The sequence below is a fragment of the Cynocephalus volans genome, chromosome 9, assembly GCF_027409185.1.
Source record: "Cynocephalus volans isolate mCynVol1 chromosome 9, mCynVol1.pri, whole genome shotgun sequence".
NCBI classification, from domain to species: Eukaryota; Metazoa; Chordata; class Mammalia; order Dermoptera; family Cynocephalidae; genus Cynocephalus; species Cynocephalus volans.
In genome coordinates, this window is record NC_084468.1 from 72692770 (window position 1) to 72709725 (window position 16956).

General features: G+C 48.8%; 1 protein-coding gene across 1 annotated transcript; it reads right to left on the bottom strand.

Annotated features, from left to right (window-relative positions):
* Positions 1-10997: 10997 nt before the first annotated feature.
* Positions 10998-15965, bottom strand: NKX6-1 (NK6 homeobox 1). Its single transcript, XM_063108776.1, has 3 exons — positions 15296-15965; positions 13397-13569; positions 10998-11252 (listed from the first exon to the last, which is right to left on the bottom strand). The coding sequence occupies exons 1-3, from the start codon at positions 15963-15965 to the stop codon at positions 10998-11000; spliced, it is 1098 nt and encodes a 365-aa protein (XP_062964846.1).
* Positions 15966-16956: the final 991 nt, after the last annotated feature.

Genomic DNA, 16956 nt, shown 5'->3' on the forward strand with positions numbered 1-16956 from the left:
GTTGCGATGCCATAACCAAGCAAGGGAGAGAGAAGACGGAAACCACTCCGCGGAAACAAGCGCAGTGCACCGGGACATCTGTGAGGAGCTCAGGGACGAGGGCCCCGCCCGAGTCTGCGAATTGCGAGACCCGGCCGGCATCCGCTGTCCCAGCGCTGTAGCTCCGCCACCCCCGGTGGCCCCAAGCACCGGCCCCTCCCCCGGGAGGAAGATGCAGAGCCCCGGTCAGAGGCGCGAATTAACCCAGGGCCTAGAGGAGAATGTAACAAGCCCGAGCACACGTGGGCGAAGGAGGCCCCGCCCCGCCTGCAGGGGGCGCGCCAGGCATCGCAGGCTCCTGCTGCGTCGCCAAAGCTCGGGCTGAAATTCGCGAGGTGGGGAAGGACGCGGAAGGGTTCTGTGCTCGGCTCTACCATGAATACCCCAATTTCACTTCCCTGCAAAGGCGCGCCATCGAGTGCTTCCGGACAGGCTCTGGGGACGGAGATATCCCGGGAAGATAGTACTACGGGTTCGGTGGGGCCCTCCCGGGAGGCTTCTTGAGCCCACTCATGTCGTAGGAACTTGTCCTGGGGGAGGGAACCCAACGGGCCGTGCACTGGTGGCAGCGGGGGTGGGGCACGCAGGCCCTAGGCCCGCGTGTGTCCAGCATCCCAGGCTGAGGCCGCAGGGTCCGGGGATGGAGCCCGCCCCAGGCACGAGGGAACTGGGTCTGGGTGTGGCGACCAACGTCCTGAATCCCAGACAGACTTCGGCCGAATTCAATAAGGAAAGTGCCAAAGGCAGAACCGAGACCAGAGAAGGAAACACAATGACTTCCACTTCCGACTTCTCTCGAATTTCCTGGGCCTTGTCACCTCCGAAAGAAGACAGACAACGTGGTGTCAAGAGTCTAGTGATGTGCAGAGACGAGTTCCCTGAGACCCACCAAACAGTGACCGGTCCAAACTGTGGGAGGTTAACAGAGGAGAGAACACGCAATGCGGGGGCTTTAAAGTAAGGGACAGCTGAACAAAGGAAGGCACGGCCACAGATGCCCTTTCCCGCCCTAGGGGGATCTTCTGGAAAGATCTGCAGCGCCTGTTCCTCTGCAAGTAGGCGGGACTGCTTCATGGGTAGACACTGATTGCGACAAAGGTCTCCGCAGACGTGGCCCTGTGGGCTTAAAGCCATCGATAAGCAAACTAAAGAAGCAAACCCGTCTTGTGGGTACTAATTGCCTCAGTGCCGTGTCACCCACGCAGCGAGTACAGCCATTAAACCCACCCTCCAGACGCTCTTGCGCTCTTGTCTCCTTGTCCCCTCTGCAGTCGTTGGACTGGACGACCCAGAGTGTGCAAATTGAAGAGAAGAGAGGAGCCAGCTTGAGCCTGTGTATGGGATTCTCCTGTGGGAGTCCTCTTTCCCAGCAGATGAGAACGACGCAGACAAAACAGCGTTTTTTAACTCCTCTTCCCATTTAATCAAGATGGATTTCCACGTGTCTCATTCTGACCTTTGTCGTTCGAAGAGAATAGCAGCCCCCAAACTCCGCATCTTTTCTTTTTCCAGGGCGTCTAAACCGAGAAGAGCCTCTGAGAGCTCTGCCTTCAGGTCCTGCGGGGCGTCCCCTCTCTGCCCAACTGGACAGAAAGTTCTGGGAGGCCCAGGCCTTGCTTAGCCTCTCCCGGCACTCGGACAGATTTTATCAGCCCCTGCCCTTAGGTGGGACCGCAGAGCACATTCCAAACTCTTCCCCTTAGAAACAGTTGTCTCATTCAGGAAGTCTTTCCTCGTCAGATACAGACCTTTCGCCCACCCGAGGAAGCCCAGCTTCCTTATGACCTGCATAACGGCCACGCTTTGCGTGCGTGCGTGCGTGCGTGCGTGCGTGCGTGCATGTGTGTGTGCGTGTGTGTGTGGCTGGTACACTTTGACGTTGTTGTTGTCAGCACCACTCTGAACTGACTGAGCTAACCCGCCAGCCCCCGGCCCCGCTTTTTAAAGAGAGTCTCCTTTGTGCCAATATTAGATGAGAGACGCTGGAGTCAGGAAACAGCCTCTTAAAGGGGAGGCAAGTTTTCCGACCAGCGGAATAGGACCAGGTAAATAGCCCGGATTTGAGCTGTGTGACTGCGCCCCTCCGACCACCACACCATTCCCCAACCCGGTCTGATATGTGCGTAAAGGATGCCCGGATTCCGAGAGGCGCAGGCACTACACGAAGGGCTTTTTCTAGCTGCTCTAGAGAGTGTGCTGGCAACAGTTGAACATCAGCATTACAGAACGAGTACTGAAGAAAAGGAATTGTAGGAGGAAACCTTACAAGTGGGAGATTACACACCCCTTTTTGGACACAGCGGCTCCTAAACCATCTGTTGTTCTGGAAGAAAGGAAACAGTGGACTAAAAGAAACAGTATAATTGTAACCTCAGTCAACAGATTAGGAGGAAGTTGACTTCAAACTGCCACCAAAAGCACTGCAGCCGCCGCCACCACCACCGCAGCCACTGCCGCCGCCGCCACCACCACGGCCACTGCCGCCACCACCACCACTACTGCGGCCACCTGCAGCAAGTCCTTCAGGCCTCTCAGACCTCACACATCCTCCAAGAATCAGTTCACCACAAAAAGTCTCTAAAGATGCGAAGGTCTACACCACATCCACTTTTTTCAGGCACTGAGAATGTCATGAGACAGGCATGAAGGTGGCCCAGAGAAATGCTTCGAAGTCTTAGAGATAATCTTGTAAAAATAGGAAATCCCAGTTAAAACATGTAGAAGTTTGTTGTATCCATTTATATCACCCCAATTTTTTTCCTAGAGAAAATATTGCTGGAAATCTAAGTTTGGTATTGCACATCCTCTGATGCAGTCAGTGAAAGAGATATGAATCTCCACTGCAATGAGTATTTTAAGTGACCAGTAAGTCCTCCTCTTTCTGATTTGTTGCTTTATGCATAATTACAGCCCATGCACCTTGGAGAGTGTCATATGTTACATAATGATTATGCTAAAGATTTTATATTAAATTAACTATGTTGTGAGCTGATAAATGAACACATTATAATACACTTACTTCATCTTCCATCTCACCCAAAGAAAACCTTGACATTAAACTCACCCATTTGCTACTTAAGCTGTGCATGCTTATTTTTACAGCAATATGTCAGACACACACATTTACATATAGCAGGATGTAGAAGAGATTTCTGATAGCCTGAAATCTCTTTCTTTCCAGGCTGGAAGAAGGTGGAAGGTTGCATGAAAGGTTTATAATTTTCTTTTAAAATCTTCAAGAGAATGCAAAGTTTCCTGTGGCTTTTCTCTCTCTCTCTCTCTCTCTCTCTCTCTCTCTCTCTCCCTCTCCCCCTCCCTCCCTCCCTCTCTCTGTCTCTCTGTGTGTGTGTGTGTGTGTGTGTGTGTACCTGTGGAAGAAATATTTCTTGAGTGCCCACTACTTGCCAGGCACTGTTCAATGTCCAGGGGATACAACAGTAAATATGCAGCTATGGTCCTATGCCCTCACAATCTATTTCAAATTTCAGTTTTCCAAGAAGTAGTACTGTTAAGCTCTGTCCAAATTCACCCACTCTGGTCTTTCAAATCTCTCTGAAACTCTTCTTGGTGAAATAACACAGCACTACAGTATGATACTATTTAAAAAACAACAACAACAAAAAACCTCTCCACCTGGAAATTATCATGGTCCTTCCAGGTTGAGCACGAGTCCCTGGCTGACACAGGACACAGTCACCTTAAGTGTGCTGAAAGCGAAGGCCCTTGAAATCATTCACTTCTGCCTTACTTTCTATCAAATGGAGGTTAATGACAATGTTCTGAAATATGAAAATATTTGCTTTTCCAGTCCTTTTTTTCTTTGTAATTGCACTTGCAGAATACCTAGGCAGGTGCTGGGATTATTTTTTACACCAGAGGTAATGAAGCCCAAGTCTTCAACTGTATTTGCTGTCTTTACTAGTCACCTGGCTTCTCTCTGCTTCAGACATGTTGGGAGGGGCATAAAAAAGTAGAGCAGATAGGCAAAAAGGAAAATTTTCTGCCCATCAACTTCAAGTGGCAAGTAAATGCTCAAGCTCACACTGGAAGGAGCGAGGTTTACAGAAGGTTTCCTTTTTAATCAAGAGCCAGCTCTTCTGACTTCTGGGAATCTTCCATTGTTCTTCTAGGGGCTTTGCTGCCTCCCTCCCTGCCTTCATCTAAAGTAGCCAACAGCAATTTTAGTACCTATCACCTACTCCCTCTCTCTATCCTGCCTTCTTACCACTTTGATTCTCTCAAATTCCTAGCTCTTAAAGAAAAGGTACTGGGGGCAAATTCCAAAGGCGCAGTTCTAGCTTGAAACCCAGAATCCTTTCTCTCTTTTGTGCGTTTTTTTTTTTTTTCTTCATAAGGGTTCTTTTGTTTTGTTTTGTTTTTTGTTTTCCAGCATCCAACCAGGCATAGTAAAGTTGGAAGTGTATATATCCTATGGGGAGATAAATAATATTGGCCTGTGAGGCCAGATCCAGGTTCTTTCCATGTCTGAGACTCCTTCATGGAAAATATCAGTTATGATATGTTTAGCAAAACTATACACCCATATTATATCATATAATAATCATCTCTTACTTTTGTGTGCACTTTATATCTTATGAAGTCCCTTTGCTTTTGAGTTTCACAACTTTGTGAGGCATAATTATCTTATGATTAACACAAATGTACAATAGGAGAAGAAATGGAAGCTTATGGAAGTTAAGTGACTTGTGGGGCCAAGAAATAGAAACCAGCACTAGGGCTCGAGTCTTTTCATAAACTAGTGCTACCCTTCGAACCACCTAGTGTCATTCTGCTGGCATTTTCAACTGACTTTTAGTAATCATGAAAGATGTCTTCTTCAAGAGTCTTTACCGTCAATCCACTACTTTTCATCCAGAGTACAAAGATAGGTCTGCTAGACACTGTATTAGTTATCTGTGCTATGTAATGAACTGCCCCCAAATTTAATGGCTTAAAACAATAAGCATTTATTATTTCACACAGTTTCTGTGGGCATGGAATCCTGGAGCCTCAGGGCCTCTCCTCTCAGAAGGTCAGGATGTTGGCAGTCCTGTAAAGGCTTGCCAGGGGCTGGAGGATCTGCTTCCAGATTTCAATTACACTCCTTGCAAATTAGGACTCACTGTTGGCAGGCCTCGGTTCTTCATGTGTAGACCTCTCCATTGGGCTGCTTGAGGACAACTGCAGCTGAGCAAGTGATCTGAGAGAGGGAACAAGGAGAGCAAACTATACTACTATACTCTCTCCATTAGAAGCAAGGCACTCAGTCCAGCCCACTCTTCAGAAGAGGGGGATTAGGCTCCATCTTTTACAGGAAGGAAGGAATATCAAAAAAGTTTTGGAAATTAGGCCTTATGTTTCCAATCTCCCTGTTCCTGAGTGGGCTAGATTTAGTGTTTTGCTTCTAATGGATAGAATGTAGTTTGAAATATCTCTTGCTCTCCCAATTTCTCTTTCCACTTTCAGTTTTCATAACCTTTCCTAGGTTGAGTAATTATCACACAAGACAGCAGGACCAGAGCTAAAAGCCACTAGAGACAGGGCCTTTCTTGATGCTGCTGCTGCTGCTGCTGCTGATGGTAATGGTGATGACAATGACCACTAAGAATTTCATAGCTTACTATGTGCCAGGCACTGTTCATATATATATATGTATATTCATTTCATTCTCCCAACACCCATATGAAGTAGGTGCAATCATCACGCCTATTTTACAGATGGGAATGCTAAGGCTCAGAGAGGTAAAGCCATTTGACTAAGATCACACAACCAGCCAGAAATAGAGCTGTGATACACTGATTCTTTTTTCCTGAGTTTGATATCTCTGACCCTTATAATAACCAAATACATAGGATAATTATGCCTCAACATTTCTTTTGGCTTTCCCAAGATAGATATAGGCAATAACAGAGAGGTGGTAGGGCTCCTTTATAAAAAATAACATGCACCTGTTTAAATTGTAGCATGCTGCAAAAAACTTTCCTCCCCTACAATGAGAAAGGAATCCATCTTTGAATATATTTTCACCCAAACTAACCTTTATTGTTCAAAGTATACTAAAATAGAAGCTCTGGATGAGGCTTCTATTTCAGAATTCTGGCCGGGCACCAGTAGATATTAAACACCACAGATATATTTTGCTCTACTTTTTAAAGTCTTTGAGTGTGGTATTCAATGGAAATGTCTGGTTCTGGACATCAAAACAAATGATGCACATCTAGACATTTCATCCTTGGGTGACTGATGTTGGATTAAAGAGGAAGGCTGGAGGGTGAACCCAGTTTCTTAGATAAACTTTCCAGTTTGTGAAACAACTCCAAGCCAATCTATGCAATGATGAATGCTAAATATCAGGAAAACACTCCATTGCCTTAGTCATCCTGCTCCCATCATCACTACTCTCCAGTCAAATTTTCCATTAATAGGTGGTGGGCGGTGGGGAGAGGGGTAATGCATTTCTCTCTGAAACTCACTGCCTAAATGATGCAGAACAAAACACATACTTTTCTGTCAAAAAAAAGATGTGTACTGAAGAATTGGCTTTTAAGAAAAAAAAGCCATACTGAGGAGGAGGGACGAGCACCCTTTGCATGTATGTGTGTGTCCAGCAAGAGGGAGAGAATTTAGTGCAGAGGAAGATGTTCAAATTAGCCTAAAATAGAGTTTATAGTTGAAATCTACCACTTAGCTCTGTTGTTATTACACTATCCTATTGTGAATGATTAACAAAAGAGCCACTGCGTCTTTAAGCTATTCAGTGCTAGGAGTTCCCAAGTGAAATTTCACCTCTTCTCTGTGTGTGTGTGTGTGTGTCTGTGTGTGTGTGTGTGTGCGTGTCTGTCTGTCTGTCTGTCCACTGATCATCAGCTTAAAGCACAGGGCACTGTGGATCTCCCCAAGTTGATGCTAGTCTAATAACATACCCCTCTAAATTTTATTTGGCTCCAAAATGTTTTAAATGTACCTTGTCTCTGTTACCTAATACTGTACTACCAAGAAGAGCTGGCCTGAAGTCCAAACTGCCTGCCCACTGAGTGATGAGGAAATTTCCAGAGGAGAATGAATAATTTTCAGTGTCTGCCTTTTTCACTGTCCGAGCAGGGACAGGAAAAGTGGATGAAAGTGCTCACAAGTTTGCAAAGCTCCTCACTACACCACAGCTTCTGGGAAGAAAGCTTTAAGTTACAGAATCCTAAATGTGAACCAAAAAGATAATTAATCACTAACTAGGAGCATTGAGCTTGGATTTGGGGGTCTGTGAGGAGAACTGAGTAGGAGCAGTGAATGCTGCTGGGACATCCAAGATGTCCACTCCATATACTTTATGCAGCCTCATTGACTTTTCCTTTTTAGGAAAAGAAACACACACACACGACAAAAATGAAAAAGGAGTTTACCATCCCTTTCATCACACACACACACACATACACACACACACACAAAAAACCTTGTTTTTCTCTTTTTGTTTTCCACTGTTAACATTTTGTTGCCTGTAAGCATTTTCAAAAGCAGTGATCCATCAGGCCACTTGCTGCAACATTTTTGTTTTTAAACCATGACCCCTTTAGCTGTAATGCCTGTTTGGCAGCCTCAGCCAGAGGCTTATGATTATGAACACCATACAAATTTTGAGTCAAAATTTGAAAACTGACTCTTACTGTCCATTACCTGAGCTGTGGAGTGTTCCTCAGGTTCTCTACCATGCTTTTATGAAAAACTGTTCTTGTTGCTCATACATGGAACTAAACCAAACCAACCAAGATATGGGGAATTAGGTAAGGCACCCCCCACCCACTTCTCCCTCAATCCCAGTGTTATGGAGCCAGTTGCAACTGGTGGCCAACTGGAGTCCTGAGTGGGGTAGTCGACCAACTGGAAACCTCAAGTTACTGCTGCAGTCGACTGGAAAAAAAGGAGTGAATGCCAGTGCAGCGGGGCCCTGGGCCCAACTCTGGCTGCTACCCACATGACTCAGAGCACATCTGTGCGGTGCTGGGTCTTGCTCGGTCTGGCAGGTGGGCAGGCCCACCTGCCCTGGGCAGATTTGCCTGGGGGGCGGAGTCTAGGCCACTAGCTTCGACATTGCTCAGATGATGAAAAGTGAAGGTGAAGAGCTCAGAGGGAATTCTTCCTAAAGGTTTGTGGGAGGTGTCTTTCCACACTTCTAACATGGAATCAATATCACCAACTTATTTGCTTCTTGAGAAAAAGCTCCCATCCTAGCTCCAAATTTTCTGTGACTAATAGTACAATGTTGTTACTACTACTACTACTACTACTACTACTACACCACTACCACCACCACCACCACCACCACCACCACCACCACCACCACCACCACCACCACCACCACCACCACCACCACCACTGTATTTCAGGAATAACATTTGTAATTATCTTGTGATTTTTTTTTCTTAGGAAAAAGAAATAGATAAAAAGTTGCTTGATTTTTCAAGGTGGAAGGTAAAGATTTTAAAAATAAAATACAAAAAGGTTTTCATTTGTTGCAAATTAAATAATAAAGTGCAGTTGCAAGATAATAGGCTTACCCCACCCTACTCCTTCCCCAGTTCTTTTATAAAAAGACAAAGAAGGAAGAAGGGTAGAAAAGAAGGGAGAAAGGGAGGGAGAGAGGGAGGAGAAGAGAGAAAAGAAAAGAAAGGAAAAATTCTTATTGTTTACAGCTAGGATTGAAATTACATCACCCCAGCACAGCAAAGCCTCTTTGAAATAGCTGCCTCTCTGTAGGACACATACCTTAGTCTTGCTAAGAAGACAGAAATTCGAAAGAGTTTGAAACTTCTTGAGAACTTCTCAAACTAGAGAAAAGAGCAGATTTTCTTTCTTTCTGTTAAACCCTGCCACCAGGATTATATTCTATAATAATTTCCTTCAGGTAATTTCATTTTATTGAGTTTGTAAAAATTTCAGTTTTCACCTGTTTTTTTATTTTCAAGTGAACAAAAGAGACATACACTTTCTTTACCTAACATTAGCCTGAAGAATCTACTGAGTCCTATCGATTTTCCTCTCTTTGAACACAAGCTCATTAACCTGAAACACTAAGAGGATAACGATATTTCACTGCGCCTATAACTGAGCATCTGAAAACAAAAAAATCCGAAGACAGTGATACAACTCTCTCCCTGAGATTACCAAATTTTTTTTTTGCAAATTCAGCTGGAAAAGCTGTAACATTGTTACCTTAACCCAAAAGACTTTCACATCAGGTAAAGGAAGCTTTCTTTAAATTCATCCTTCATTGTAATGTTTAGCAAAGATCCAGGCTCCTCTCTTTCCACCAGTTTCTGCAGTCCTACAATCTGCACAGGGGGGAATGTCCTCCCCAAACAGCGGTACTGCTGCAACACCGAGCTCGGAGGCCTCCCCTAAGCTAATCGAACTAGGGGCTGACTGAGCAGCTATCTTGGATATATGGAAATTAGGTCTTCTTAAACCACCCCCCACCCCCCGCCCCCAGGGACTTCCTTGCAAAGGAAAAAGCGATCAGGAAAAAATTAGACAACACAGACATCAGAAGCAGCCCGCTAGACAAGTCTCTCCAAGAAGCGCGATGAGTGGGGCTGCATGTCTTTTATCTTCCCAATCCAGGAGAATGAGATGTGTGACCCCACTCTTCCAAAAGAAAAAATTAGGTAACAATTATTTCACCCAGGAAACCAATATAACATTTTTTGTGGTCTCGACTTTTATTATTTGAGATCTCTGATGAGATCAGATGATCTGTACTCTTTCATTCAAGGCAACAGACGTCTTCAAACTGTTTTTTAATTTGATTTATCCTTTGAAACAGAAAGTGCATTACATTTAACTGGTCTTGCAAGGGGGTTTTCTTCTCTTTACAAACCGAATTCCTTATATAAATTAATAAAGGTTAAAGATGCTAATATATCACCGTTATTAGCTTAAAAAAGAAAACAATTTACATATTCTGTAGTATTCTTATGATACAAAACACTTCAAATTCAATTACAGCAACTAAATGGATTTTTTATGTTTCTGACCCAGAGCGGTTGTAACAATTCCCACCATCTACTTTAACACGCATTTTCATCAGAAAGGAGTTAAATACAAGCTATTGTAGCCCCTCCCTCCCCAATACTTTCTTAAAATCACTAATAAATAGCAACAAACGACTGTGCAATTTCAGAGAGGAACGGAGAGCAGGTGTGGAGGCCCTCCCAGGTTCCCACGTCTACTTCCAGTCCTGGGGGCAGGAGCCGGGTGCAGATGCAGGGGTAGCAGGACAAGAAGGGATGGAGAAAAAGTGAGATTCAACAAATCCAAACTGGGAAGAGGAGCGAGAGGGGATGTGGGAAGGAGAACATTTTTTTTTCTAGCTTCTCAAATTAAGTTCAAAATAAAAAGGGAATGTGTGGTTTGAATAGCTGTTTAAAAGGAATGGGTAAGAGGAAGGAGGTCCATCTTTTTTATACGAAATTCAAAAAAGCATTTTACATTTTAAATATTCACAATAAAGTAACTTCTAGTCAGTGTGACTCACGATTTATTTACAAAGAGCCTTCAACAGGTTACGTTAGTCGGCACAGCAGTGGGGGGCTGTGGGGGGCGGGGAAGACGTCCCTCTTCCCCTCTATGGCGGCCGCCCGCCCGCCCGCCCGCGTGGCTCCGAGGTCCCCCGCGCGGTGGGGGTCGACCCTTCAAAAGCACCACTCGGCGCCCCCGCCCGGAAGCCCACGGGGGCAAAAGCGGAGGGGATGGGGGAACCCGAGCGGGGCTGGGACTGTCGCCCAGCTGCAGGTATCAGTTGCGTTTTTTATGCAGTGCATTTCGTGGTTTTTCTTTCTTTTTCCTTCTTATCAACCCCCAGTCTCTCTCCCCCGCTCCCCACCCCCCACCCCCGCAACTTCTAAGTTAAAAAAATAGACATGTACATCTCAGAAAACAGCAAAGGCCGGCGGCGGCGGCGGCGGCGCTCAGGACGAGCTCTCGTTCTCGGACGCGTGCAGCAGGAGGCCGCCGCCGCCGCCGGGCTTGTGCTTCTTCAGCAGCTGCGTGATCTTCTCGTCGTCCGAGTTGGGATCCAGAGGTTTGTTGTAGTCGTCGTCCTCCTCCTCGTTCTCCGAGGCCCCCTTGAGCCGCTCGGTCTCCGAGTCCTGCTTCTTCTTGGCCGTGGCCATCTCGGCCGCGTGCTTCTTCCTCCACTTGGTCCGGCGGTTCTGGAACCAGACCTGACGGCCGAGAAACGGGAGGAGAGGGGAGACAGGGGCGGAAGGGACTTAACGCGAGCAGATCCAGGCCGTGCGCCCACCGCCTCATCTCCGTGTCCCTCTGCGGGCCCCTGACGGCCTGCCGCCCTCCCTCCGAGACCTCCCTTGTCTGGGCCGTCAAAGTCAGTCTCCGCCGCCCCAGGTTCCTCCGAGTAACAGGCACCAACAAACTGCCGTTGCCATAGCGATAGCAACACAAGAGTATTGAGGTTGTCAGCGAGCGACTTCTCAGATGCGTTAAAAACAAAACTTGGAAACTTAAAATGGGTTTCCCTAAAAATGAGTTCGCCTTCCTACTTCCAAGTAGAAAACTCCTTCCCCTTCGTAAAGTTGCCCCACAGGGGCTGTGCTTTTATTTCTTCCTTACCTTCTTCGATTAAGTATACTTGATTTTTAGAGTTATTTGTAGGAAAAGGCACAGCATTTACTCTGATTACCTTTGTTTTCCTTTTCACTTTTGGACATTTGTTTGTTTCACTTATCTCAGATTTGAATATGCACAAACATGGTGGGTAAACAATCTCCTCCCCATTTGCAATATATGATGTAAAGCTTAAAAATACCTACTAAAATACAACCTCAAATCACTCATAATAACCAGCATAAATGCATGAAAATATTTAATACCTCAGTCAACATCATCACAGTAATCTGACTGGCCTTTCCCCTTCCTCCCCAGTAATGTTTTTCATAAAACCAAAGTAAAGTGAAGGTTAGAATTATCATCGGTTATTTTTAAAAACTGAAATTTTGCCAATTACATTGTTTTCCACTATTAGCATGCCTAATCTTTCAAATATTATTTTACTATTGTTCCTGCCCAAGACATTAAAAATATACAAATATTTTAAGCCTATTCATGATGTTTGACAACGTGTTTGATACATCTATTTTAACCTAAGACATCAGCAATAAGCAACCAATTTCCCAAAGATATTGAATTATCCTCTATGCTTTTCATCCGTTATGTATTTTATCTAGAGAACCAGAATTGTTATGAAAATTATTTTGACTTTCTTTATACAGCTATAATATTTCACTTCTAGCCATACAGACATATTTACGGTGACAAATGAAGACCTCCAGATTACTGTGGTAGGCTCTGTTCCAGCCCACTCAAAAATAATTTTAACTGTGATGGCATTCTAATGGCCACACACAAAATCACTCCTGAAATGTATTTTATGATGCTTGTCCAGTGGGAAATACACTGTAACCAGCAGACATGGTTAATGTTATTCCTACTTAATTTAAAGAACAATATAGCTAATGAAAACACACACCCCAAAGAAACAAATATAACAAAGTGAAAGAGAGGGATAAAAGAGAATATTGACAAAACAAGAAACCATCAGATTGAATTTATAACTGGTTCAATCCCTTGAGTTTTCAGTGAAAGATTTCTAAAATTTGATTCTCTGGAAATATAGTGTACAACTCAGTTATAAACAAAGTGGCATTTTAATTGTAAATTGTCAAAAACAGTATATTATCTTAAATCTGTTGATAAACTTATTTTTAAAAGAATTAAATCCTATAATACAGGAATAATCTTGTCAATTCACTTGGAAAATTACTATTACAAAGTGATTGCCTTCAGCTGAGGTAAAAGAAAGTTCACCCGTGGTAAGTGGTTAGATTCTGTGGATTTTTTTTTTTTAAACCACAAGTTAATATAGTAGCACTATAATGCTGGTCTACATTGCGAAATTACATAACTAGTGGAGCCTGAATTGTCAAACAAAAGCTTGGATATCTTTACAAATAGAATAAATAGAAGCTATCTAACTGGCCTGATCGATTCTCAGGGTTGATATTTGGGAAATGCTTTTATTCTCTAATAATGGCGTGTTCCCCTAGCACATGCTGCTATCTAGATTAACCTAATTTCAAAGGCGAGGGCTTAATTCCTTTTGTTCATCGACAGTTTGCCCACCCGAAAGACCCAACGCCTTTGTAACCCCCAATCCACTTCGCTGATGTCAACTTCTCCCCGGGCTCCTTGGACCCGCACCCCAGACCCCCTCCCGGGCGCTGTTTGCTAGTTTGGTGGGTGTGTATGCACGGCCAGGGCCTATCCCTTGAGGTATGCAAGGACCACTCACCTTGACCTGACTCTCCGTCATCCCTAACGAATAGGCCAACCGAGCCCTCTCGGGCCCCGCCAAGTATTTCGTTTGTTCAAAAGTCTTCTCCAGGGCGAAGATCTGCTGGCCGGAGAACGTGGGTCTCGTGTGTTTTCTCTTCCCGTCTTTGTCCAACAAAATGGATCCCTGATCTGCGAGAACCGATAAACAACGAGGGAAGGGAAAAAACAATCGGTTACAAGCGGCTACGGGGGTGGGGGTGGGGGCAGGAGACGAATTCGAAGAAGAATGTTTTGGTGGGAAAAGAATGCTCAGTATGTGGCGGGCACCAGAAGTGTCGTGGTGCGTCTCCCTGTGCCTTTTTACGGCCACCTGTTTTTTAAACCCGGGCGTGTTCGGAGCAGCAGTAACTACCTTCTTCTCCACACCGACGTCAAACAGCTAGGGAGCCTACGGCTGAAGTTGCCGGAGCCGAACAGCGAGGCCCCATTAAACTAAGGAGGAGTGCCCGTAAAAGGCCACTCTCCGGTAGCCAGTCGGTGCTCGCTCGGCCCCGGAGCTTTTGCGTAAGGATAACCAGGGAGTTTGGGGGAGATTGTTGTTGTGGTTGTTGTTTTCCTTGAACGCTTCCCTAACCTGTATCCGGGGCAACAAAGGGCTCCTTGTTTTTGCACACCAGAGAGTTACATCGCCCCCAAGTCAAACGCTGCTAAGGCCGAGGGGGAGGAGAGGGCGCCGCCTTTGTTGGTGGCCCCGACACGACCAACAAAACGGATACAATAGCGTATCCCCGACACCCTCATCAGCCCCAGCAGCCCTCCATCAAGGGGCTTCCCAAGGGAGCCTCCACTCGGCTCCTGCAACTTGCTGCACTTATTGCCGCTCAGCCGCACGAAAGTGGTTCCGAGACTTGAAGAAACTTGGGGGACTCGGTCAAAAGCAAAGCACAGAACGAGAAAAGGAGCCTGGCCTGGGTCCTGAATGCCACCTGGAGGGCTGGGAGCCTCCACGGCGCCGCGGCTACCCGGAAGACTAACGCGACCCTGGGGCAACTCAGTTTGCCTCAAGCAAGGTCTTTGCGGGATGTTACATTTTCTCCAGTCGGTGTCCCTTCACCTCGCTCCTCCCCGGCTCTTTCCTATGTTAGGATGCTAAGCGCCACGATGCCCCTCCACGTGCCCAGGCCCATCGGGTCCCGGGCCCCGGGGTAGAGGCGGGAGGGGAAGAGCGGGCCCAGCGGTGAGGAGCAACCCGAAGAGCCTGGGCGCTCGCTCTCCTCTGGGAGTCGCTGGCCTGTCTTCAATGGGCTCACTGGGGCCGAGTGTACTCGGGGGACTAGGGAGAAGAGGTGAGGTGGGGACGCCCGTCCCGGGCGTAGACGTGCATGCAAATACACGCACTTCGCTCCGGGCGGTGGAGGGATCGCCGCTGCCGGTCCTCACAGGTTCGCAGAGAGGCAGCCGGCCGGGCTGGCGAAGGCGGAGTGGGACCCTGGCTGGAAGGGAGGAGCCGTAAAAGCAGGCGTGCAGCAGTTTACCCTCCCCTCCCCATGTCTCTACCCCAGGCCGGGTCTGCGGTCCCGGCCGGGCCGTTGCAGGAGCAGCCGGGGCCTCAAGACGAGACACACGTCCCACACCGCGTTGTGTTCCACATGGACACACGCACACAAGCTCAGCCAAGACGTGCCCAATAACTGGGGACAGGAGGGCGCTTGCACGCAGCCACGCGAGCTCAGGAAAGAGAGAATCCCTCGCCGAAAGCCCTGGTCCAGCCTAAATCGTGCGATTCCGGCGCTGCCGAACTATTGGGGCCGGCATGAGGGTGGACCGACCGGAATGCACACCAGGGGCCGTGACCCGAGGGCGGGCACAAGGGGTACATCGGGCAGGCACCCGGAGCGCGGACGATCGTACTCACGAGGGGTGCAGGCCAGGCGCGCGTCCCTCCAGGGCGGGCTTTGCATCACTCCGGGCCAGAAAATGGGCGTCCGACCGGGCAGCTCGGCCAACGGCTTGGGGTACCGGCCCACGGCGGCCACGGCCGCAGCGCTGGGGCTGAAGTAGAGCCCGGGTGGCGGCGGCGGCGGGCTGAGGCTACTGAAGCGGGGCAGGCCGGCCAGCAGCCCCGCCGGGGATGAGGCGGCGGCGGCAGCTGCGGCCGCAGCGGCGGCGGCGGCAGAGGCGGAGGAGGCAGAGGCGGACGAAGAAGAGGAGGAGGAAGAACCAGAGGGCGAGGCAGAGGGCAGAGCGGCCCCCGAGGCTACGGGCATGGAGGGCCGGCCCAGGATGTCGTTGATGCCGTGTGGGGTGGCTGCAGAGAGCTGCTGCGGGGGGCTGCCCAGGGACGAGAGCCCCCCCGCAGCTGGGGGCTTCAGGCCGCCTGGGTTGTGGGCACCCAAAGGCGGGGACGGCGACGAGGAGGAGGACGAGGAGGAGGACGAGGAGGGGGGCCCGGTGGGCAGCGGGGGGTACGCGGCGGGGTACAGCGGGGTCTTCATCTCGGCCATGCTGTGCAGGGCGGCCAGGGGTGGGCTGCTGAGCAGAAACGCGCTCTGCCTGGTGCCCTCCATGGCCCCCACCGCTAACATCCCACGGCCAGGCCGGAGCCCGCAGCGGCGCAACGAGGGCGCTGGCCGGTGCCCCCGGCCGGGCTCAGAGGAGCCGGAAGCGCCGCGAGCGCGAGCGAGGAGTCGCTCCGCGCACCCGGAGGCGACCTGCCAACTGGGCCAAGAACGCCGCCGCCAAGAGTTGCTCTTGGAGCGGCGCAGCAGAAATGTCCAAAGCCGCCACGCGGGAAGCGGTGGCTCGCGGAGACTAGGCGGAGTCCGGGTGGGTCTGGCTGTCCTTTCGCTCCGAGAGTCCTGGATCCAATCCCTGGCTCCTCTCCCTTCCTCACTTTTCCTCGCCGCTCAAAGTGCGCCACTTCTCATCTTCTCCCCACCTCCCCCACCTCGCGAAATAAGCAAAACAAAACCCCGGCCGGCCCCTGAGAGTTTGTAACAAAGTTAAGAGTCACCGAACCTCCCCTTTGATGTTAGAGGGTGGGGGCTGGCTCGTCGTCTTTGGGGAGGCTCCAAGGACGCCGGGTTCCGCCGGTGGCTCTCCTCTAGGCTTACTCGGAGGCTCTGCGCTTTCGGCCGCGAGGCTGATTCGCACTCGGCGCTCGCTGCGCGCCGCAGGGAGCGCACACAGCCCGGGGGAGGATCTCGCCTCTGTGCGTGCTTCCTCCGCCGCCGCTGCCCGGGGCTACTGCGCCAGAAAGGGCAGTGTCACCGATCCCCGCGCTCTCGGCTCGGGCGCGCCGACCCGCCTTCCCCTCTGGGCCACGGGGCACTAGAGTTTCAGTATTGAAAAGAAAAGGGGGGAGGGAAGAGAGGGAAACAGAGACTAAGTGTGGAAAGCCTGACGGTTCGGTTATGGCTCCGCTCGTCCGTCCACTTTTGCGAACGGGCCTGGAGACCCCCGCCCCACCCCCAGCGCCCTCTCTTCCTCTCACTCTCCGCCTTTGACTCTCCTCTCTCGCATTTTCTTTGCGGCTTCACAGGCTTCGCTCTTCTAAGCCCTGTCCTCTGGCCACTC